This window comes from Salvelinus namaycush, chromosome 6 (assembly GCF_016432855.1).
Source record: "Salvelinus namaycush isolate Seneca chromosome 6, SaNama_1.0, whole genome shotgun sequence".
NCBI lineage: Eukaryota > Metazoa > Chordata > Actinopteri > Salmoniformes > Salmonidae > Salvelinus > Salvelinus namaycush.
The window spans coordinates 25,610,512-25,634,647 of NC_052312.1; the positions used below are offsets into that span (position 1 = coordinate 25,610,512).

The following is a 24,136-nucleotide window of genomic DNA, read 5'->3' on the forward strand; positions in this document are numbered from 1 at the left end:
AGGGGGTTCCAGTACCTGGTTGACTAGGAGGGTTATGGCCCTTAGGAGAGGTGCTGGGTCCCACCTCTGCCTACCCTTTGGACGCACCTTGTGAAGGTGGTGATGCAGTCCTTTATGGGCAAATTTTGTCATCAAACTTTGTCATTAACTTCTTATGGGCAGGTAACGTCCCACCTGGCCAACATCCGGTGAAATTGCAGAGCGCGAAATTCAAAAATACCGAATTCAAATATTTAACATTCTTGAAAATATATGTGTTATACATCAAAATAAAGCTTAACTTCTTGTTAATCCAGCCGCTGTGTCAGATTTCAAAAAGGCTTTATGACGAAAGCAAACCATGCGATTATCTGAGGACAGCGCCCCGCATACAAACACATGAAAATCATATTTCAACCAGGCAGGTGCGCCACAAAAGTCAGAAATAGCAACATAATTAATGCCTTACCTTTGAAGATCTTCTTCTGTTGGCACTCCAAAATGTTCCAGAAACATCACAAATGGTCCTTTTCTTCGATAATGTCCTTCTTTATGTCTGAAAAATTTCAATTTATTTGGCATGTTCGATTCAGAAATGCACCGGTTTCAACTCGCCCAACATGCCTACAAAGTATCTAATAAGTTACCTGTAAACTTGGTCCAAACATTTCAAACAACGTTCCTAATCCAACCTCAGGTACCCTAAAACGTAAATAATCAATAAAATCTAAGACGGAATAAACTGTTTCTAATACCGGATAAAAACAACGTGAAGCGCGCTCCAGTTCACGCGCACCAAAACAGTAGAGTCCACCTAGAGTGACACTTACAATGAATAGGATCTCTTCTTCATTTCTCAAAAGAAAAACATCGAACAATTTCTAAAGACTGTTGACATCTAGTGGAAGCCATAGGAACTGCAACCAGGATCCTAATAATAAGGGTATATATATATATATATAATTATTATTATTTTAATTATATTTTTTGCTAAATATATGGGGATCAAAACAGGTGGGGCTCTGCCTATTTTGGATGGATGGAGTAAACAGAAAGTGACAGTAGTTATTTTTTTCTCTATCCTTCTTCAACAAAACAATGACTGCAGATATAATATTGTAGCACGTTCTAGGCTAACACACTAAGCCAAAAGCACAGCCAAGCCACAGACAAGCCATAGAGTTTTACAGTAACTCTAAGAGATGTAAATGTGCTCATCTACTTCAGCTGGTGTGATTGCAATATAATACCAATGTATCAATTATGGTTTTAAACCTATCCTCTCAATATGGGACCTTTGACTAAGCTTTCACAATGTTGTTCCCTCAGTTAGATGTTTTTAGTCAACTTCAATGGGACTCCTAAAGCTGCAGTCTGTGATTGGTACATACCTTTTTTTTTATGTTAAATGAATGATATACAGCCATAGCTCCATCTGCCAGTGGTTCTGTTTGCTTATTCTTGTGGGTCTAGCACTGTGTGCGTATTGTGCTCTGCCCCAAACAATGAACAGATCTGACTATGCCAAACGGATATTATAGGACAGTGTTTCTGCCAGCGTCAATATGCTAGTGTGTGTGTCTGCTAGTGATTGTGGCAATACAGCAGAAAGTGTTTTAGCCAAATTCCGAAGGACAATACAAGCCAGTGACAGCTCCAAAAACACAGATATAGTCTTGACTCCAAAACAAACTGTGTGAATCCCAATTGGCACCCTATTCCCTATATAGTGTACTACATTTATCATATGGGCCCTGGTCAAAAGTAGTGGACTTAGAGAATGGGGTGCCATCTGGGAAACACCCACTGTATTCTCAGTCATTTGTTTTCTCAGAAATAAAGTAGAGAGAACAGAGTTCAGGGTCTGGCTTTAAATAGAATTGGATGAACATCGATGAGACTGTAGGAAGCAGAAGTGAAAGAGTAATACAATAAATAAATAAACTTTTTGGCCAAAAGCTTTAAATGCAACAGTGTTGACCCCTGAACTAAAACATAGGTTTTCACTTTGGAAGTTGATAGTCCTCGGAGTGAGCTTATTCCTTAGCCAGAACATAGTTCAGTGAGTGTGTGTGTGTGTGCGTGCGTGCGTGCGTGCGTGCGTGTGTGTGTGTGTGTGTGTGCGTGCGTGCGTGTGTGTGTACCGTCCATTTGTGCGCACACCTCTGGTATTCCTGATCCACAGGCGTAAGATGCAAAGGCCCGGACCAATATAACAGCCAGGAAAGGGAACAGTAGAGCCCAGAACATGAACATCAGATAGTTGACTATGTATGCTGCCGCACCCTACAGGCAAAACAGGGGAAAGGACATGGTCAGTACAGTAACTGAATGCTTAGTTTAGAAAACCCGACCCTAGCCAACAGTGGACAACTCTCCCAACCCTTACCGAAAAAACTCGCTTCTGACAACAGTTGTGGCAAACCTTTGGCCAATTTGCCGCAAGCTCATGTATTCAAATTTAGTTGTGGAAAACTGTGAAACTTGTGAACTTCTGGCAAACAATTTTAGGAAGTTTGTGGCGAACATTCTACTGTTTGCTGCAAATTTGCTGCAAACTGGATATGAATATGCAAATTAGATCATGTTTCTGGTTACTGTGTGTTAACTAACTAAATGTATTTACAGAAACCAAATCACATAACTTTAAATCAACTTACTTCACAGAGGAAAAAGCTAAACATACTAAATTTTGTAAGTATACTAAACAACATGTATTCAATGTCTTAACAGATCAAAATAAATTCAATACAACTTGAAATCATTAGCAAAGACTGGATATTTCCCAAATAAAATGTTTAATATTTTTATGTAGCTACAACATTTACATGAGAGAAATGGGAACACTATGGGGATGTTGACCTTAGGATGTTTAAAAGTACAACTACATGATTATTTACATGAGCCAAGTGATAACTGAGCAATAGATTTAAACCAATGGAAGTTTAAAATATAAATAGCAACATATAAATAATTAAAACAACAACAACTAAATCGAACCCAGTTCAGAACTATTGCCATTTTGAGTGAACTTTGGAGATGGTGGCCCATTGGAAATCCTTCATCCAAAACCAGTTTAAACGCCTGCACTGAAACAATCAGAAAACAAAACAAACAAAATTAGGATACTGAAAACATCTTAATAGGTAGATATTTTGTTATGCCTAATATGGCAATTCATATTATTTTTCCAAAATTAATTATTTCTACTTAAAAATTGCTAACCCAATTTGGGTAATTTGGACAACCCAGCGCTGGGTCAATATTGGACAAATATAGCATTGGGTTAATTCAACTCAGTGGGTTTGAGTTGTTTTTCTAACCCACCACTTGCGTTGAGCACATGACCCAACTGCTGGGTAAATTAGACTATATGGCTGGGTTAAAACAAACCAGTGTGTTGGGTTGTGTCATAAACCCAGCACATTGGTTTGGGGGATTGGCCCAGCCACTGAGAAATGTTTTATGTAATCCTTGGGTTATTTTCAGTGTCATCCTAATTTAAATTTTGCGTGCATATACACTGCTCAAAAAAATAAAGGGAACACTTAAACAACACAATGTAACTCCAAGTCAATCACACTTCTGTGAAATCAAACTGTCCACTTAGGAAGCAACACTGATTGACAATAAATTTCACATGCTGATGTGCAAATGGAATAGACAAGAGGTGGAAATTATAGGCAATTAGCAAGACACCCCCAATAAAGGAGTGGTTCTGCAGGTGGTGACCACAGACCACTTCTCAGTTCCTATGCTTCCTGGCTGATGTTTTGGTCACTTTTGAATGCTGGCGGTGCTTTCACTCTAGTGGTAGCATGAGACGGAGTCTACAACCCACACAAGTGGCTCAGGTAGTGCAGCTCATCCAGGATGGCACATCAATGCGAGCTGTGGCAAGAAGGTTTGCTGTGTCTGTCAGCGTAGTGTCCAGAGCATGGAGGCGCTACCAGGAGACAGGCCAGTACATCAGGAGACGTGGAGGAGGCCGTAGGAGGGCAACAACCCAGCAGCAGGACCGCTACCTCCGCCTTTGTGCAAGGAGGAGCACTGCCAGAGCCCTGCAAAATGACCTCCAGCACCAAATGTGCATGTGTCTGCTCAAACGGTCAGAAACAGACTCCATGAGGGTGGTATGAGGGCCCGACGTCCACAGGTGGGGGTTGTGCTTACAGCCCAACACCGTGCAGGACGTTTGGCATTTGCCAGAGAACACCAAGATTGGCAAATTCGCCACTGGCGCCCTGTGCTCTTCACAGATGAAAGCAGGTTCACACTGAGCATGTTCTGCTGCCTGCAACATCCTCCAGCATGACCGGTTTGGCGGTGGGTCAGTCATGGTGTGGGGTGGCATTTCTTTGGGGGGCCGCACAGCCCTCCATGTGCTCGCCAGAGGTAGCCTGACTGCCATTAGGTACCGAGATGAGATCCTCAGACCCCTTGTGAGACCATATGCTGGTGCGGTTGGCCCTGGGTTCCTCCTAATGCAAGACAATGCTAGACCTCATGTGGCTGGAGTGTGTCAGCAGTTCCTGCAAGAGGAAGGCATTGATGCTATGGACTGGCCCGCCCGTTCCCCAGACCTGAATCCAATTGAGCACATCTGGGACATGTCTCGCTCCATCCACCAACGCCACGTTGCACCACAGACTGTCCAGGAGTTGGCGGATGCTTTAGTCCAGGTCTGGGAGGAGATCCCTCAGGAGACCATCCGCCACCTCATCAGGAGCATGCACAGGCGTTGTAGGGAGGTCATACAGGCACGTGGAGGCCACACACACTACTGAGCCTCATTTTGACTTGTTCTAAGGACATTACATCAAAGTTGGATCAGCCTGTAGTGTGGTTTTCCACTTTAATTTTGAGTGTGACTCCAAATCCAGACCTCCGTGGGTTGATAAATTTGATTTCCATTGATAATTTTTGTGTGATTTTGTTGTCAGCACATTCAACTATGTAAAGAAAAAGTATTTAATAAGAATATTTCATTCATTCAGATCTAGGATGTGTTATTTTAGTGTTCCCTTGATTTTTTTGAGCAGTGTATTTACTTTCTCTACCACCCCACCCCTCCCTTTCCTACACAAACAATCAAGAATTTCAAATAATGCATTTGCATTGCCTGCATTTCAGAACATACAGTACATATCAGAACGTCAAAGACTTGTCCACAATGTACCAATATATACTTTTTTTAAATAGCACATTGAAACAAAGCCCTATTGTCTAAGTACGTGTTATTTCACAAGATAAGACTTCATAAGATAGGAATGATTATTAAAATGTATATACTGTACATCAGCCTCAGGCTGAACTTGATGATCACACTTAGATTGCATCCTGAGAAAAACAAACATGTGTGTGACACTGTCTGTTTTAAGTGGTATTAACACAGATCTGTCTATCAGACAGTGCCAGAGCTAATCAATAGATATTGACATTCACTGACACACTGCAGATATCTTAGGTGACAGCACACACACATCATGCTGTTTTGCCATTCAATAATAGTCTACATTTGGGTAGAGTTAAAACACTGTTAGACAGAGAACAAGTGTAAAATGTGACATTTGAAGGTCACTACTAAGGACATGGACTAATAACTGCCATTACTTAAGAAATAACTGTGTTTCATTCGTAAAGCACTTTACACAATCCCCAAAATATTACATTTTCTATTTAAAATAAATTGTTGTGATATAATGAAAGTGTACTAAAACGCGCTTCAGTAGTTTAACTAAAGGCAAACGAGCCACAAACCGTAGTGTAAGCAAAAACTAGGCAGAAATTCATAAAAAAAGAAACTGAAAGTTTGATGCCTAAATCTTCAGTTACACAACAACACCAATCACGTTTTCCATCCAACCATTTCATGCGGATGAATTACCTGACGCATGAAAAATGTCACAACCGGACTGATGGAAACATGAAATGCCAGTACAATTCTATAAATGCCTACAGACAGTGTTCGTTTCGACACGGTGGGATTTTTTTGTGTCGTTAAAATTATTTATGCGCGAAATGGTGCTGATACACCCAAGGGGCATCAATTTTCGAGCTCTACCCTAGATTTGGCGGTGACGTAGTGTCCCCATAAGTGACAGAACAATGAGCAAATCACGGTGCAACTAGAGAACATTACCAACCCCTACACTCCATATTTTCTGCTGGCTGCCCCACCACCACAGAAAGAACTAAGCTAGGCTGAAATACCTGCATTTTGGAGCTGACTTACTCAAGAAATCAAAAAAGAGACCAAGTTTGTATGTGGCTTTATTAACTCAATGATTATTAAACATTATTTGCAAACTGATATGTGACACGTATTAACGCCAAAATAACATGCAAAAAGGCAAACCCAATTTTATAATATTTTTTTTTACAATTATCTTTAGCTAAAAAGGTGGGGCTCAAAACAGCCCCACCTGACCTGAATGACCGGTCGCCACTGCACCTTGTGTATCTGGAGAGAAGAATATTTAGTGAATAACTTAATTATTTCAGGCAACAACAAAAAATTATGAGCATCTGAGGCACCACCAGCAGGGTCAACTACCTACACTTTGAAGAGAAGATCTTGCGCCTGCTTCTCTCAGCTGGCAAAGCAACGTTTTTTGTCCTTGAAGACCGCGATCCAGTTGTCAGTGAGTTTCCTCGAGCAGTCCGAGTTTAAAATGTAGAAGTCCTGAGCAATCTGTAGTAAAGCAGACAAACAATTACTTAAAAACAATAAACAAAAACATACATTGACAAAACAATAGACAAATTAACATTTACATACATATCCACAAACACTAATGACATCATACTTTCTCAGATCCACATGTTGCCACTGTATTCACACCCAATGCTGTTTCTAATGCATGTAAGACTGCCCCATATGACTTAAAATTGTGTTATGTTGAAGCCAGACAAACAATTACATTGCAGTTAATCATTAGTCTGGCAAACACCTAACTATCGAAGTCCTCCTGACTTCAGAGTATGGAATGGCTCTTTGATATTGATGGCACAATATTGATGGCACAATGATGGCACAATTCGATAATGAAGAGGGCTGTGCTGTTACTGGTTGGCTCTCCTCTATGGGATCAATATCATGCCAACTGTATTCGCAAATGTCAATCACCAATCCACAAATGTAAATTACTCTCCGCAAATGTAAATCACCAATCCACAAATGTAAATCGCTATCCACAAATGTAAATCGCTATCCACAAATGCAATTCACTGCCCACAAACAAACACCTTTTGATTTGCATTTGTAAATCGAGGTAAAGTAAAATGAATACCATAAGTAAAATGTAAAATGAATGCCATAAAGATTTGCACATAAGAGAGATATGCACAAGCATGATAGATATGGCAGACCTGCAACTACGTATTTGGAAGCGCTTAGGTCACCTGACTTTTGGCAGGGATTTGACGACAAAAAAAGATAAGGCTTCCCCGTATACACAAGTTCCACGCATATGATGAAACAGCATCACAGGCAGCCCAGATCTTGATTCCATATTTTGCAGGTTTAGACAGTATGTAGATGGTATCTCTTTCTTTCTTTCTTTCTTTCTTTCTTATTCTATCTCTTTCTTTCTTTCTCTCTCTCTCTGAGGACCTGAGCCCTAGGACCATGCCTCAAGACTACCTGGCCTGATGACTCCTTGCTGTACCCAGTCCACCTGGCCGTGCTGCTGCTCCAGTTTCAACTGTTCTAACTGCAGCTATGGAACCCTGACCTGTTCACCGGATGTGCTACCTGTCCCAGACCTGCTGTTTTCAACTCTCTAGAGACAGCAGGAGCTGTAGAGATACTTCGAATGATCGGCTATGAAAAGCCAACTGACATTTACTCCTGAGGTGCTGACCTGTTGCACCCTCAACAACCACTGTGATTATTATTATTTGACCCTCCTGGTAATCTATGAACATTTGAACCTTTTGGCCATGTACTGTTATAATCTCCACCCGGCACAGCCAGAAGAGGACTGGCCACCCCTCATAGCCTGGTTCCTCTCTAGGTTTCTTCCGAAGTTCTGGCCTTTCTAGGGAGTTTTTCCTAGCCACCGTGCTTCTACACCTGCATTGCTTGCTGTTTGGGATTTTAGAATGGGTTTCTGTACAGCACTTTGTGACATCAGCTGATGTAAGAAGGTCTTTATAAATACATTTGATTGATTGATTGATACTACCTGAAGGGGCAGCTGCCCCAAAATGGCATACGCTGTTTATCAACAGTAACATTGGACCCAGGGATATTTCTAAGGCCCTCTGAGCAGAGATTATTTTTGCCATACTGATTGATTGTGGTAAGGAGTGACACATGCAAAGCTATTTATTTGTTGTGTACCTCCCTCAATTTGCACCTGGCTGGGGTAGAGTGTGGGAAAGTACCGCATTTTTTACAATGTATTGAAAACATGTATTGCAATTGTTACGCCCTGATCTGTTTCACTTGTCTTTGTGCTTGCCTCCACCTCCCCTCCAGGTGTCGCCCATCTTCCCCATTATCCCCTGTGTATTTACAGTTGAAGTCGGAAGTTTACATACACTTAGGTTGGAGTCATTAAAACTCGTTTATCAACCACTCCACAAATTTCTTGTTAACAAACTATAGTTTTGGCAAGTCGGTTAGGACATCTACTTTGTGCATGCCACAAGTAATTTTTCCAACAATTGTTTACAAACAGATTATTTCACTTATAATTCACTGTATCAAAATTCCAGTGGATCTGAAGTTTACATACACTAAGTTGACTGTGCCTTTAAACAGCTTGGAAAATTCCGTCATGGCTATAGAAGCTTCTGATGGGCTTATTGACATCATTTGAGTCAATTGGAGGTGTACCTGTGGATGTATTTCAAGGCATACCTTTAAACTCAGTGCCTCTTTTTGCTTGACATCATGGGAAAATCAAAAGAAATCAGCCAAGACCTCATAAAAAAAATTGTAGACCTCCACAAGTCTGGTTCATCCTTGGGAGCAATTTCCAAATGCCTGAATGTACCACGTTCATCTGTACACACAATAGTATGCAAGTATAAAGACCATGGGACCAAGCAGCCGTCATACCGATCAGGAAGAAGATGCGTTCTGTCTCCTAGAGATGAACGTACTTTGCTGCGAAAAGTGCAAATCAATCCCAGAACAACAGCAAAGAACCTTGTGAAGATGCTGGAGGAAACGGGTACAAAGTATCTATATCCACAGTAAAACGAGTCCTATATCGCCATAACCTGAAAGGCCGTTCAGCAAGGAAGAAGCCACTGCTCCAAAACCGCCATAAAAAAGCCAGACTACGGTTTGAGGCTGCACATGGGGACAAAGATCGTACTTTTTGGAGAAATGTCCTCTGGTCTGATGAAACAAAAATAGAACTGTTTGGCCATAATGACCATCGTTATGTTTGGAGGAAAAAGGGGGAGGCTTGCAAGCCGAAGAACACCATCCCAACCGTGAAGCACGGGGGTGGAAGCATCATGTTGTGGGGGTGCTTTGCTGCAGGAGGGACTGGTGCACTTCACAAAATAGATGGCATCATGGGGAGGATGGAAAATGATGTGGATATATTGAAACAACATCTCAAGACATCAGTCAGGAAGTGAAAGATTGGTCGCAAATGGGCCTGAGGTTAGGGCTTTGTGATGGCCACTCCAATACCTTGACTGTGTTGTCCTTAAGCCATTTTGCCCCAACTTTGGAAGTATGCATGGGGTCATTGTCCATTTGGAAGACCCATTTGCGACCAAGCTTTAACTTCCTGACTGATGTCTTGAGATGTTGCTTCAATATATCCACATCATTTTCCTCATCATGATGCCATCTATTTTGTGAAGCGTACCAGTCCCTCCTGCAGCAAAGCACCCCCTCAACATGATGCTGCCACCCCCGTGCTTTACGGTTGGGATGGTGTTCTTCGGCTTGCAAGCCTCCCCCTTTTTCCTCCAAACATAAATGGTCATTATGGCCAAACAGTTAAATTTTTGTTTCATCAGACCAGAGGGCATTTCTCCAAAAAGTACGATCTTTGTCCCCATGTGCAGTTGCAAACCGTAGTCTGCCTTTTTTATGGCGGTTTTGGAGCAGTGGCTTCTTCCTTGCTGAGCGGCTTTTCAGGTTAAGCTCTGTCAGGTTGGATGGGGAGCGTTATTGCACAGCTATTTTAAAGTCTCGCCAGAGATGTTCGATTGGGTTCAAGTCCGGGCTCTGGCTGCACCACTCAAAAACATTCAGAGACTTGTCCCGAAGCAACTCCTGCATTGTCTTGACTGTGTGCCTCAGGTCGTTGTCCTGTTGGAAGGTGACCTTCGCCCCAGTCTGGGGTCCTTGTAGTGACTGGGTTTATTGATACACCATCCAAAGTGTAATTAATAACTTCAAAATGCTCAAAGGGATATTCAATGTCTGCTTTATTTGTTTGCATTTCTTGTTGCACAGGTTAAGGTAAATCCCTCCCTGTTTCAGCCTGTTCTCTTCTATTTGGTTCCTAATGAACATGACACCGATGTCTTTGTGAGTTTCCAAGCAGCCAGAAAATACAGTCAATGTCAGAGCTAAACTGCAGGAATTGGGTTAGTGGAACAGATTGGGTTATCTGTGATCCTCTAGTCTAGTCAGGTCTACTAAAGGGATCTTGTCAGTACATTAGGTTAGTTCTTCACGGTATCTGGTTTACAACAAACATGCAAACAATTGTTGGCAAATGCTTGTTATAAATAACATTTGATTATGCTGTTGTCAATGGCACATCTAGCCTGTAATTTAGTAGACCTTATTATTATTTGTTGATTTACATTTAATAATATATTCGACTGTATTGAATATGACCTCAGAGAATATGATAACATGACAACTTTTCTTCAAGGAAACTGTAAATCCGTACTTATATGTACTCCTAGTACCAATATAGCTGTTGATTCACATTCTTAATGTAAGAGAAGCTACATAGTGACACCTTGTGGGAATGGTAGGCTTCTTCTTCTGTGGTCATGAGGAGAATCTCAATTGCATTTTCGTGACTCCGCACATCCCCTCTCCTTGCCTACTTCTCAAAACCCATTGGGGAATTAAGACTTTCTCATTCAATGGGTTTTGAGAAGGAGGCGGGAGAGAGGACTCGAGGAGTCAAGGAAATGCAACTGAGCTTCTCCCATGGTCTGGTGGTCCCTGCATAGGATTCTTCTTTGGTCTGTTTAGTGTTTCTTTCTTTCTTTCTTTAGATAGGAGAGGAGTAGAAGAAAATGGAGGTAGCGAGAGACAGTGTGTGTGTGCAAGCATGCACGAGGCCTGGTTCATGTCTGTGTCCATGGATGTATAAATCAGCTTTTTCTCCCTCCTTCATTCATCTCATTTTATCTCTTTCCTCTTCTACCTCCCTTTCTCTGGCTCCACTCCATCGCCTGCCCACATTTTAGAAAATATAAATATTTATCCACCTTGCCTCCCATAAAGGGTCAAACTTGTCCAGGGGGAATGCTTTCTTTTATCCCTCTTTTTATTTGTTCCTCTCTCTCTTTAGCCAAGAAGAGCAGAATTGGGTTGAACTCTGGAATGCACACCCTGCTACTCTAATGGTGATTCTTCACGTCCATACCCCCCCCCCCCCCCCCCACACACACACACACACACAAAAAACTGTCTGGCTCTTTCTTTCTCTCCTGCTATCATTCACTTTTACAACAGTGATTCTCTTTACCCAGAGATTACAGCTCAAATCCTTTAAGATAAAAAAAAAACTATTTGTCTAAATGTTCCACCTGGCAGCTCATATGTTAGCCTCCATTTGCTGTATGCACTGTTTACCTAACTATTACACACGCACAGACACACACACTCACACAGTTTCTCATTCCCTCTTTCTTCTGCTATTCTTCATTTCAGCTCTGTTTACCTAACTATTACTACAAAGTGAATGAAATGTTACGCTAAATGAAACATAAACAAAGCTTTACCCAAGAGGACATAAAATAAATCACAGCCCATGAACACACACAGACACTACACAAATCCCGACTCATAAACACACGGTAGTTTAAAATAGTATTATTAATTATGGTACTCGTCTCACTTGTTTTTTACTAAAAGATTTTTGCAATAAATCTAATAAAAAATACATATCAGAAAATACACAGCAGTATAAGCCTAGAATTAGGAGTGAATCCTAACCTCCCCCCAAGAGTAACATTTTCACTTAAATTTCCCATTGAATGCATGACTAAGTGGATATTTTTTTACTTGTGGAAGTTTAGCTTACTTGTGTGGAAGCTTGGGACCCCTTAATTGGTCCCAACCCATCGTTTCCAGTAGTGCACTATGTAAGGAATACAGTAAACAAAAATGTAAAAAAATAAATAAATACACACATACTGTGCATTCCGAAAGTATTCAGACCCCTTGACCTTTTCCACATTTTGTTACGTTGCAGCCTTATTCTAAAATGGATTCAATTGTTTTTTCCCCTCAATCTACCCAAAATAGCTCAAAATAACGAAGCAAAAAACTGTTTTTTAGACATTTTTGCAAAAAATAAATAAATGAAATATCACATTTAACATAAGTATTCAGACCCTTTACTCAATACATTGTTGAAGCACCTTTGGCAGCAATTACACCCTTGAGTCTTCTTGGGTATGACGCTACAAGCTTGGCACACCTGTATTTGGGGAGTTCCTCCCATTCTTCTCTAAAAAATCCTCTCAAGCTTTGTCAGGTTGGATGGGGAGCATCGCTGCACAGCGATTGAACATCTCTCCAGAGATGTTAGATCGGATTCAAGTCCGGGCTTTGGCTGGACCACTCAAGGACATCTTGAGTGGTCCAGCCAGAGATCTGTCCCGAAGCCACTCCTCCTTTGTCTTGGCTGTGTGCTTAGGGTTGTTTACCTTTTGGAAGGTGAACCTTCGCCCCCAGTCTGAGGTCCTGAGCGCTCTGGAGCAGGTTTTCATCAAGGATCTCTCTGTAATTTGCGCTGTTCATATTTCCCTCAATCCTGACTAGTCTCCCAGTCCCTGCTGCTGAAAAACATCCAGCATCATGGCAGCATGATGCTGCCACCACCAGGGATGGCACCAGGTTTCCTCCAGATATCACGCTTGGCATTCAGCACAAAGAGTTCAATCTTGGTTTCATCAGACCAGAGAATCTTGATTCTCATGGTCTGAGAGTCTTTAGGTGCCTTTTGGTAAACTCCAAGTATGCTGTCATGTGCCTTTCACTGAGGAGTGGCTTCTGTCTGATTGGTGGAGTGCTGCAGGTATTGGAGTTCCTCTCCACAGAGGAACTAGAGGTCTGCCAGAGTGACCAATGGGATCTTGGTCACCTCCCTGACCAAGGCCCTTCTCCCACAGAACTTCAGTTTGGCCCTAGGGAGAGTCTTGTTGGCTTCAAACTCCTTCCATTTAAGAATGATGGAGGCCACTGTGTTCTTGGGGACCTTCAATGCTGCAGACATTTTTTCGTACCCTTCCCCAGATCTGTGCCTCGACACAATCCTGTCTCGGAGCTCTACGGACAATTCCTTTGACCTCATGGCTTGTTTTTTGCTCTGACATGCACTGTCAACTATGGGACCTTATATAGACAGGTGTGTGCCTTTTCAAATCATGTCCAATCAATTGAATTTACCACAGGTGAACTCCAATCAAGATGTAGAAACATCTCAAGGATGATCAATGGAAACAAGATGCACCTGCACTCAACTCCGAGTCTCATAGCAAAGGGTCTGAATACTTACATAAATAAGGTATTTCTGTTTTTAATTTGAATAAATGTCATTATGGGGTATTGTGTGTAGATTGCTGAGGATTTTTTCTTATTTAATCAATTTTAGAATAAGGCTGTAACATAACAAAAAGTGGAAAAAGTCAAGGGTTCTGAATACTTTCCGAAGGCACTTGTGTGTGTATCTGTGCGAGTGTGTGTGCACACGTTTTGCTATACTTGTGAGTACCAGAAGTCCTCACAAGAATAGTAAACCAACTAGAATTCAAGGAAGTGAGGATCTTTTGCCAGTCCTCATTTGTAAAAAGGCTATTTTAGGATTAGGGGTTAGGATTAGGGGTTAAGGTTAGGTTTAAGGAAAATAGGATTTTGAATGGGAATCGTTGGTCCCCAAAAAGTCCTCACAAGTATAGTAAGACATAGCTGTCTTGCAAAAATAAAAATATATGGTCTGCATGCATGTTTTTGGTCAAACAGCCAATAATATATATATATAAATGAGAAGTTGTCATTTATATATATATACACGTCATATGGCATATATACGTCATATGGCAAAGTTCATCCTAATACAATTCGTGCCCCCAAAAAATCCCCCAAAATGTAATAAAAACAAAGTTTATTTTATTTTATTGGCACGTATTGTATTAGGATGAACTTTGCCATATGACGATTATATGCCATATGACGTATATATTAAAATGACATAACTTCTCATGACATATTTACACTACAATGATGGATTCCAGTTATAACACATGAATATCACTTCTATACACAACATTTAATATACACAATAATAATGAATGCATAGACACACTGTAAGACATGGTGTGGTAATTTTAGGGCTCCGGGGTGAAATTTCCTAGGATCAGCTTCCCCTCCCCCTATTTTAACCTTAACCAGTGGGGGAAATGCAAAACTGACCCAGGATCAGTGTCTAGGGGAAACTTCACCCTACACCAATATACACAATCTAAGGCGTGGTGTGATAGTGTGGTAGTGTAGTGTTAAGGAGGTGTCAATGCAGTGATGTGATGCAGTTATGGAGTATAGGGTTTTCCAGGCCCCAAATCCGTTTGCGCTCTTGGCAAACTCCATCGCTGTCATTGTCAAGCTTTGGCATGACAATAAGCGTTAAGGAGTTTGCATGATAGCACAAACAGACTGGCACTCAGGCTAGTATAGTGTTTTATGAGAGTGGAGAGAAGCAGCTGTCTCTCTCCATTTCTGGACATATTACTGTAATAGGATTATATGCAATCATAGATTTGGATAGAGGGCTTTTCTTCGCAATAATGTTTTATGTGATAGCATGGGCAGCTTTATGGCACATGCACCTTCTATCCATTTCTATGTATTCAATGCACTCCCCAACAGTTTCATGAAAATACTCTCGTCTAGCACCCCAAATTCTCCCTGTCAGTATTGCTCAACAGAGTTATAAATAAATAAATACTTTCCCCAGTCTTGTTCAGTAACACACACACTAAACAACAACTTATTCTTTGGCCTCGTTTTGTAGTGCATGGAGTATGCGATTGTGAGGTTACAGTTGGTAAGTGAAAGATAGTTGTTACTCTTGGGTGTACCAGTGTGTCTAACACCAAAGAGTAGGTGTGTATTTCTTAATGGACAAATACTGCCAAGTGCAGCCTTAATGAATTGTCTTGTGTGGTTTTAATGGCCACCTCTGTTTAACACAGTGTAGATGTTGGTGTCAGGAAAAGTACTGGAGTGTTTTAGGAAGTAGTGCCCATACCCCATCCCCAACTCTAACCCCGTCCCTATTTACCCAACTCTAGGGCCTCCATGTGTGGGTTGGCTGTCTCCCTACAGTTCCCATACTTCATGGACATCCCTCAGCTCTACCCCTAACCCTAAACTCTACCATAGCTCTCCAGGCTCTCCTTAGGTTGGGTTGGTTCTCTCTCAATAGTGTCCATACCCCACCCCCCATCCTAACGTACCCCACTCTAGGGTCTCCCTGGGTAGGGTGGTTTTCACTCAATAATGAATGAATCCCACATACATCCCCCAGCCCATCCCTAACACCATCAACTCGTCTCTAAAGTTTCCTTAAAGGAGAAATTTCCTTTTTTACAATCAAATATTATTTGGATGTAAATGGCATGTCATAGAAGGGTCAATACACTTTTTTTTGCGATTGTGAGAAACTTTGCCCAACCAGAAATTAATTTCCACACAAAATGGAATATAACGTTGTGGATAAAGTTCAGAATGACACAATTTCACATGTACAACATCTAAAGACCTGCATCACTATACTCAGAGTGTTTCCATTTCTAAAAGGACTTATTTGGGTGTTTTTGGAACATTTGTTCATGTTTGTTCAGAGCCCCCCGTTTTTTCAGAGCCCCCTTACTGCACAACAACAATGAGGAAGTGAATCACTGGTTGGGGTAAGTTTCTCAAAAACAAGTGAAATGGCAAAAAAAAGTGTCTGGAATAGAGAGTTGTTTTAAAAAAAGCAAAATTCACCTTTAAGTTAGAGTTAGTTCTCTCAATAGTGTCCATACCCCCATCAACATGGACATCCCCAACACAGACTCTCCATTAAGGTTCTTAACTGCTCTAACTGTCCTTGTTCACTTTCTCTCAATAGTGTCGATACCCCATCCATCTGCCCAGCTTTCAGGTCTCTTGGTTGGGGTTCAGTAGTGCCCATATCCCATGGACATCCCTAATCCCATCCCGAGACTCTCCCGTAGCCCTCTTAGCTGCTCTTCTCCCAGCCTGATCTTGTCCTCCAGCTGCCTCTGTTCCACCAGCAATGCTGCCTTCATCTTGACGTAATGACTGTAGTCACGGTGCTGTGGATCAAGAAGATAAAGATGACTTTACTGCCCAATTGTACACATGGTCCAAGACGCATTTCACTTCTGCTTTATCCCAACCCTTCAGAAAGAAAACACACCACACACAGAGGTTGGAAGTTGGAATGGTTGGAGCAGTGCGAAGACAGTGTGTGTGTGCGTGTGTACCTGTTCTGGGGAGAGGCATCGCCTTAGCACCCTTCCCACAACCTGCTCCCGTCGGTCCACATGTTCTTTGAGGTCCTGGGCCTCTGACAGCTGCACCAGGAGCTGACGCTTCTTCTCCAGGAGGGGGAGCTATGGAGGTAGGGAGGGAGGGAGGGGTGAGAGCGAGAACAGAGTTTGTTTTAAGGTTGTACTTTTTCTTATTATTTCTTTCCTCACCCTCTCATAGTGTCCAGTCTCGGCCTCCAGGTTGTCCAGTGAGCTCTCAACCCTAAGTAGCCGTCCGGAGAGAGACAGAAGCAGACTGACCACCTTATCCATATCCCCGATAAACATCCTGAACTTATCCACCTCATTGGGCTTACAGAACGCTAGCACCAGGCTCTCAACCTAAAGGGGAGAAGAGGAGAGTTAGATCTTATGGCCTTGGTCTGGGAGGTGACCAAGAACCCGATTGTCACTCTGACAGAGCTCTAGAGTTTCTCTGTTGAGATGGGAGAACCTTCTGGAAGGACAACCATCTCTGCAGCACTCCATGGTAGTGTCCAGACAGAAGCCACTCCTCAGTAAAAGGCACATCACAGCCCACTTGTAGTTACCTAAAGGTTACCTAAAGGACTCTCGGACCATGAGAAACAAGAAACAAGATTCTCTGGTCTGATGAAACCAAGACTGAACTCCTTGGCCTGAATGCCAAGTGTCATGTTTGGAGGAAACCTGAAACCATCCCTACGGTGAAGCATTATGGTGGCAGCATCATGCTGTGGGGATCTTTAGGCGTCAGGGACTGGGGGAGGAGAGGAGAGGCACGAGAGGTAGGAGAGGCTTCAGGACAAGTCTCTGAATGTATTGAGTGGCCCGGCCAGAGCCCGGACTTGAACCCGTTCGAACATCTCTGGAGAGACCTGAAAATAGCTGTGCAGCGACGCTACCCATCCAACCTGACAGAGCTTGAGAGGATCTGCAGAGAAGAATGGGAGAAACTCCCCAAATATAGGTGTGCCAAGCTTGTAGCGTCATCCCCAAGAGTCGAGGCTGTAATCGCTGCCAAATGTCAACAAGGTACTGAGTAAAGGGTCTGAATACTTAAGAAAATGCTTTTGGGTTTTTATTTTCAATAAATTAGCAAAAATATATATAAAAAAACAGTTTTTGCTTTGTCATTATGGGGTAATGTGTGTATATTAATGAGCGATTTTTTTTTTTTATAATCATTTTAGAATAAGGCTGTAACGTAACAAAATGTGGAAAAAGTCAGGGGGTCTAATTACCTTCCGAATGCACTGTATATGTGTGTGTGTGTACTATACACACCTCCTCTCCCAGCTGTGCGTTAGCCCGTATATCCTCCTGTAGACCTCTCTGTGCCTCTCTCAGAATTCCCAGCTTCTTACGTAGACTCTCCATCAACTGTCTCTGTAAAGGGGGGAGACGGGGGGGGGGGAACAGGGGGGGGGGGGGAACAGGGGGGGGGGGGGGAGAAGAGAGAGAGGGAGTAAAGGAAGGGTAGGTAGAGAGTGTTACAGAGAGCAAAGTCAGTTACAGTCATCTTCGATCCTGTGTGTGTGTGTGTGTGTGTGTGTGTGTGTGTGTGTGTGTGTGTGTGTGTGTGTGTGTGTGTGTGTGTGTGTGTGTGTGTGTGTGTGTGTGTAGTATACAAGCTAGGATTTATCATAAAAGAGTGCACACGTGTGTTGTGTGTGTACCTTGTAAGACAGTTCCTCATCATCATCATCAGTGTCTCTAGTGTCTGAGCAGTAGTCCTTCATCTGAGTGAGGAGCTGAGCTTTGGCTGCTGAGGTAGAGTAGTAGGACGAACAACTGGAGCTGGCACCAGAACGCCTGGATAAAGGAGGAGGAGAGGAAAGGAGAGAGGTAAGGATAGAGTTGACTCAATTCAGGATCTATGTAAAAATTTAAAAAAATGTGCTAGATGTGATACCCCCCGACAATGTTAAGTTATTTGTGGAATTTGAGAATCTAATGGAACGTGCTACGTAAATGCAGTTAATTGTGAATTTTATGATATGTGTATACCATATAAATATGAAATACACAACCCACACACGCACTCACCTATCCAGGCTGTCTGTATTGTGCTCCAGGTTGGGGCTACGGTAGGCCCTTCTCCAGCTCTCTGTGCCTGCCTCGCCCTCAATGCTCTGGGGAAACAGCTCCTCCATGAGTTCCTCTCTGGTCCTCATCCCCTGGTCCTCCATTTCTCCATCCAGAGACCCATTCTCCACTGTCATCCTACCCGCTGGCAAGGCCTCCTGATCAGGGATCGTGTCGATGTCGGTCTCCAGCACCTGCAACGGAGATAAGATTGTACCGGTAAGCTCACTCCACAGCTTAAATGCCTTGAGATGTCTCAACTCGCTTCGCCGAAGTGCTAGCTTTCTGGTGGCGCAACTGGCCAGTAAGTTGTCAAGCGGGTGGTCACGTTTGTTTGCAAAGCAGAGGTTCACTAGTTTGAGTCCAGTATAGTTATATAGGTTAGCATCAAGCTGCGGGGTGAAGGTTCCCCTAGGTACAGATCTAGCATTAGTTTCCCCTCCCCATATCCTGACCTTATGGGCAACTTCACCCTACACCCTAGCAGCACAGTGAGGCATGTTACACACCGTGACGGGCAGGGCGAAACATTGTAGCTCTGTCCTGATTGGCTCTTCATCCTCTGGAAGCCCCTCCTCCTGGGAGTCGTCAATGTCCGTTTCCATGGGGATGTCCACCTCCTGTTCCAAGCTCTGGGCGGGGCTTGGGCCAAAATCGGATTCCGGTTCCAGTTCCAATAATTCTTGTTCCAATTCCGGCTCTGGAATGGGAATCAATCAATCAATCACTGAATCATAATTTACAAAACAAATTTTTACAGCAGTTGTCACAAAGTGCTTTACAGAATTGTATGGTGTTACTTACTGTTGTTATTGTTGTGGGGGTGATTCCGCAATCTTCTATTCTGCTGTAACTGTTGTTGTTGTTGTTCATAGCTCATAGCGAAGTAGGACTCTGGTGAGATAACGCCATTCTCTATGGTGAGTTGACCTGAGACGCTATGCACTCTGGGAGACGGAGTTCTGTCCCACTCAGCCCTGGCCCTCTGCTGTCTATGAGAGATAGGCTTCAATACAGCAGGACAATCTTGGTCAACCATGTTGTACAACCTGCAGAGGGACATATAATATACAGTTAAACAGGTGTGTGTTACGTCATGCTAAGTGGAGGTGATATAATAATAATTCAGAAAGGAAACACCAGATGTACATTTAACCATTTATTAGAAAAGATAATGCATAGTCTTGATTCTGCTCCTTCAGGGTAGCTCACTGCCAGAGCGAAGCGTCATATGAAAATGATAATATATCTATAGGCAGTGAGCACTATGCAATGTCAAATCCCCTGAAGGAAGAAACACAGAACCCAGACAGGTGGATGCTGGGGGCGGTGGTGGGATATCAGAAACAGCAAGCATAGCGAGTAACAGCTAGTTACAGCACCAACGGCAGCAAGAGACACCAGCACATGACATCCGGCATTGAGGAAGCATGTGTAGAACTGGTCAACTTAAATAGACCGCATGTAAGTAGTGTGAATCAAATTGGTGCAATGTCCGCTGATGCAATCAGCTGACGCCACCAGAATCGGGTTTCCCCTCTGAACTGGCTCCGCTTTATTAATAATAATAATATAATAAGATGTATAAATGGCTCTGACTACATAGTGTTTCACATGCAGAAACCCACATATAGACACTCTGTAGAGTAGTGAGTAGTATAAGTGCTGACACATTTGTGTGTCGTGCCTCTAAGTCTCCATCTCACCTGACACAGCTTTCTGATGGCGGCAGTGTGTCGTTGTAGCGAGGGGGAGTGTCTTTATCTCTTTGGGGCGGGGCCACCGGCCGGAAGGCCGTGTGTGTGAACCCTGGACTAGGCGGAGCCTGGGAAAAGCGCCATTCCTGGACTTGGCTTCTGATGCAGCGCTGGCACCCTTCTAGCTCCTCCCTCTGGGGCGGGAGGCTGTAGGAGCGCTGACGCGTCATTTCACTCTTTTCGGGGTGACAGGGGTGAGATGAAGGGTGAGAGGTGGAACCCTCTGGTGGTATGAGAGGGAGAGGAGGGGGGGTGGGGTTTACCAATGGATGGACGGATGAAGAAACAGAAGTGGAGAAGAGAGGAGAGGCGATGAGGGTGTGGTGGGAGGCTCTCCTGCGGTGGAACTGCTCCCATTTGGGGGGAGGTGGCCTCGGAGGGGGTAGAGTCTTATTTTTGTTAGCCGCTCCCCTAATTCCTCCCACTCTTCCCCCTTCGATCCCGCCTCCCTCCTCCAGCTCAGACAGTGGTGTCGCCATAGCAACCGAGGGTGAAATACGGCGGTAGGTAGAGCCAAAGTGTAGATCGTTCTCGGACATGGCCCTGCTTCGTAGTAGTGATGAAGATGAATATGATGTGGGGTTAACCACCATAGACGTCTGGTGATGGTCCTCCTCGTCCATACTACAGGCAGACAGCAAGCCATTCCAACAAACCCCACTTTGGGAGACTTGCTGGTGGTGGTGGTAGTCAGGTGTTACTGTTATAGCACAATTTGGTGGCCCGGTGGATGAATCACGTCTGTACCGGGGGTAGTCCCTGAGAGATGGAGAGAGGGGGGGGGGGGGGGGGGGGGGGGGGGGTAGAGCAAAAAAGAGAACTGATTGTTTGGCCAAAGAAGAAGTCTACTGGGATCCATTATTTTTTTCGTTGTCTATTTTTGTTTCTTTCTCTGAAAGCGGAGTGTAGAGACAGATGTTGCATCCCAAATGGTACCCTATATTTTACACAGTGCACTACTTTTGACCAGAATCCACAGGGCAGAGAGAGAGAGAGGGAGAGCGAGAGAGAGAGAGCAATCAGGCCAAAAAGGAAGTCTACTGGGACCCATTCTTTATTTCTTTGTCTATTTCTTTTTTGTTTCTTTCTCTAAAAGCGGAGTGTAGAGACACATGCTGCGTCCAAAATGGTACCCTATATTTTACATAGTGCACTACTTTTGACCAGAGCCCACAGAGAATAGGTTGCCATTTGGGGGACACACAGAGACAGGAGGTTGGATAGGAAATGACATACCTCTCGGTCAGGCTGAACTTCCTGTTGATCTGTGTCTGTTCCCATGGTAACGGTCGAGACGCAGCAGGATACGCCTGTGGAACACATCGGCCAAGTTATTCACAGGAGGACAGGGAGAGAAGCAGGAATGTCGCTTGCTCGCCCAAGGATCCGCTTTAAAGAATAATGCTCGTTGACACCAACGCTCAGTACCTACTTTAAAAAGTTATATAAGTGATGATAATGTGGGAAATGTAAGCTTCTGGAACAAAGAGGAGGAACTATTAGAACAATGGAACCCTTTTAGAACCTTTCAATGTTTAAAATATGAAACCTTTTTCCAAAACTCAACTTGGAGGACAGACGGCTAACTAGTGTGAGTGAGTGACAAGAGATGAATAATAAAATGCACTACTCAGTTCCCATCTCAACGACTGGAATCGGTTGATGAAACCCCTCCAGTCTGTGTGTGTGTCTTTATATCCTCTTGTATTGGCCAACCATCCTCCTCCCTTAGGGTGCTTTAGGCAAGGCCAAGCAAGCTTCAAGATATTACATCCTCATTCAGATCTGGACCCGTTAAACACTCTTCGACATCTCCAGATACTGTATAAAACCTTGGCGTTGAACCAAAGGCCTTAATCTGAATTCAACCTTTGCGTGTCTGTGTGCACGTGTGTGTGAGTGTGTCTAGGTATTGTGTAACAGTAACCTATACTTGCCTCTGTTGGTGTGTAGCTCTGTGGTGGATACCCCTGGTGAAGAGCCTGGTTATCCTGGAGGAGAGCGGTGTTGACCGGGTGGAAGGCTGAACGAGGGGCCTCGATCTGGGTTTGGGGACGGGAGTAGGAGTGGGGCTGGGAATAGGCATGGGGTTGGGATTGACTGGCAAAGAGATCCTGAGCTGAACTGAGTGACTTTCTCTCCCTCTCACTTTGTCTCTCTTTCTCCATCTCACTATCTTGTTCCCTCTCTATCTCCCTTTCCCTCTCCATCTCCAGCTCTCTCAGTCTAGCCCTTTCCTCACTTTGTCTCTCTTCCTCAAGTGCCATCTCCCTCTCGCTGGCCCTCTCTTCTCTTTCCCTCTCCCTTACCATTTCCTCCCTCTCCAACAACCTCTCCCTCTCTGTCGCCCTCTCCTCCCTTTCCCTCTCCCTCTCTCTTGCTCTTTCCTCCCTTTCCATCTCCCTCTCTTTTTCCCTCTCCTTCTCTCTCTCCCTCTCATTTTCTCTCTCCCTGTTCCCACTAACCGATTGTCTCCGGGCCTCCATGGTACTAATCAAAAGGGGACTTTCTCGCTCGAATCCACCCTGGTAGGAGTACCTCCTCTGGGCTTGTCCCTGTCCATAGCCCCCTCCTTGGTTCTCCAGCATCGACAGATGAGGCTGCCTCTCATGTCTATCTGGCCTCTGCCGTCGTCTCGTCAGACCAGGCAAATTTGACACCAATATACTCTTGCTTGTCTCCTCAAAGAACTTACAGCGGTCCGCGAAAGGTAGAATATCAGACTCCTCAGTGTGGGAAGAACAAGTGGTGGAAGAAGAAGAGGAGGCAGAGGATGCCCTCCCTCGTCCTGACACTCCCAAGGCCACTCCGACCCTCTCCCCCCGTCGGTCAGTGTCAATTTCTGGTTGGAGTTTATGTTCGGGTGTCCATCTCCATCGGCGGGACTTACCAGCTGGAGCTAGCTCCTCCACAACCTGGATACCCATACCCCAGCTGGGCAAGGTTGGGTCGGACCTCTGGCGTGCCCTGGATGAGTCTGTAGCTTGGTCTTGGTTCCCTGGTGGTTCAGGTTCTTCATCCCTGGGGGGTTGTAGAGCTGAAACTGGGGCTAGGGACGGCTGGTGGAGCTGGAGGGTGGAAGAAGAGGATAGTCTGTTCAGACCTCCAGGAGCTGGAGCTGAGAGGCTGATGTCGGAAGAGGTGTACACACATTGGGAGCTGCTCTCCTTGGCAGGCGGATCGACGTCCTCAGCCTCTTTCCTCTGGAGGTCCTGGATTTCCAGGTCTGGACCTTCTTCTTCCTCAACTGTCTCCCCGCTGTAGAGCAACCCTCCTGGGCCTTTACTCTTGGACAGCTGGGCCTTCTTGTGCTGGATCTCGTTACGGAGGTTCGTGGCGAAGCGTTCGCTGCGACGGCGTGCCCGGGACGAACGGTGACTCCTGGGTTTCTTCATCAGCACCTCTCCTTCATTATCATCCCTTCTTCCTCCTCCTCCTCTATGACTTCCCTCCAGTAGGCTGTCAACACTGGCTGCAGCACTGAGAGGCCCAAAGTCGGTCTCCCATATCCGCTCAGAGCTCACCTCTCCCTGTGTACAATCTCCAGAGGGCTCCCCTGACCCTGG

General features: G+C 44.1%; 1 protein-coding gene across 4 annotated transcripts; it reads right to left on the reverse strand.

Moving 5' to 3' along the window:
* Positions 1-2,956: 2,956 nt before the first annotated feature.
* LOC120049824 (protein Shroom2-like) lies at positions 2,957-22,902 on the reverse strand. 4 transcript variants are annotated; one of them, XR_005477143.1, is made up of 13 exons: positions 22,508-22,902; positions 21,807-21,880; positions 20,520-21,329; positions 19,618-19,862; positions 19,323-19,513; positions 18,775-19,007; positions 18,405-18,540; positions 18,013-18,114; positions 16,918-17,088; positions 16,702-16,830; positions 16,199-16,530; positions 6,540-6,673; positions 2,957-3,068 (listed from the first exon to the last, which is right to left on the reverse strand). XR_005477143.1 is itself a non-coding variant. In XM_038996271.1 (11 exons), the coding sequence occupies exons 1-11, from the start codon at positions 22,880-22,882 to the stop codon at positions 16,372-16,374; spliced, it is 2,625 nt and encodes an 874-aa protein (XP_038852199.1). In that variant the 5' UTR covers positions 22,883-22,902; the 3' UTR covers positions 13,857-16,371. The 4 variants fall into 4 exon arrangements, 2 of the variants coding, with proteins under 2 accessions (XP_038852199.1, XP_038852200.1); XR_005477142.1 differs by lacking the exon at positions 2,957-3,068 and having other exon boundaries at positions 6,327-6,673; XM_038996271.1 differs by lacking the exons at positions 2,957-3,068; positions 6,540-6,673 and having other exon boundaries at positions 13,857-16,530.
* Positions 22,903-24,136: the final 1,234 nt, after the last annotated feature.

What these genes read in the sequence shown, in the direction of transcription:
- LOC120049824 (XM_038996271.1), bottom strand. Translation starts at nt 22,882, where the DNA reads ATGGTAAGGGAGAGGGAAAGAGAAGAGAGGGCCAGCGAGAGGGAGATG. An exon ending in AGAGCTACACACCAACAGAG is followed by an intron (nt 21,881 to 22,507) that starts GCAAGTATAGGT and finishes TGTGTTCCACAG; the next exon opens with GCGTATCCTGCTGCGTCTCG. An exon ending in AATACAGACAGCCTGGATAG is followed by an intron (nt 18,541 to 18,774) that starts GTGAGTGCGTGT and finishes TCCTTTATCCAG; the next exon opens with GCGTTCTGGTGCCAGCTCCA.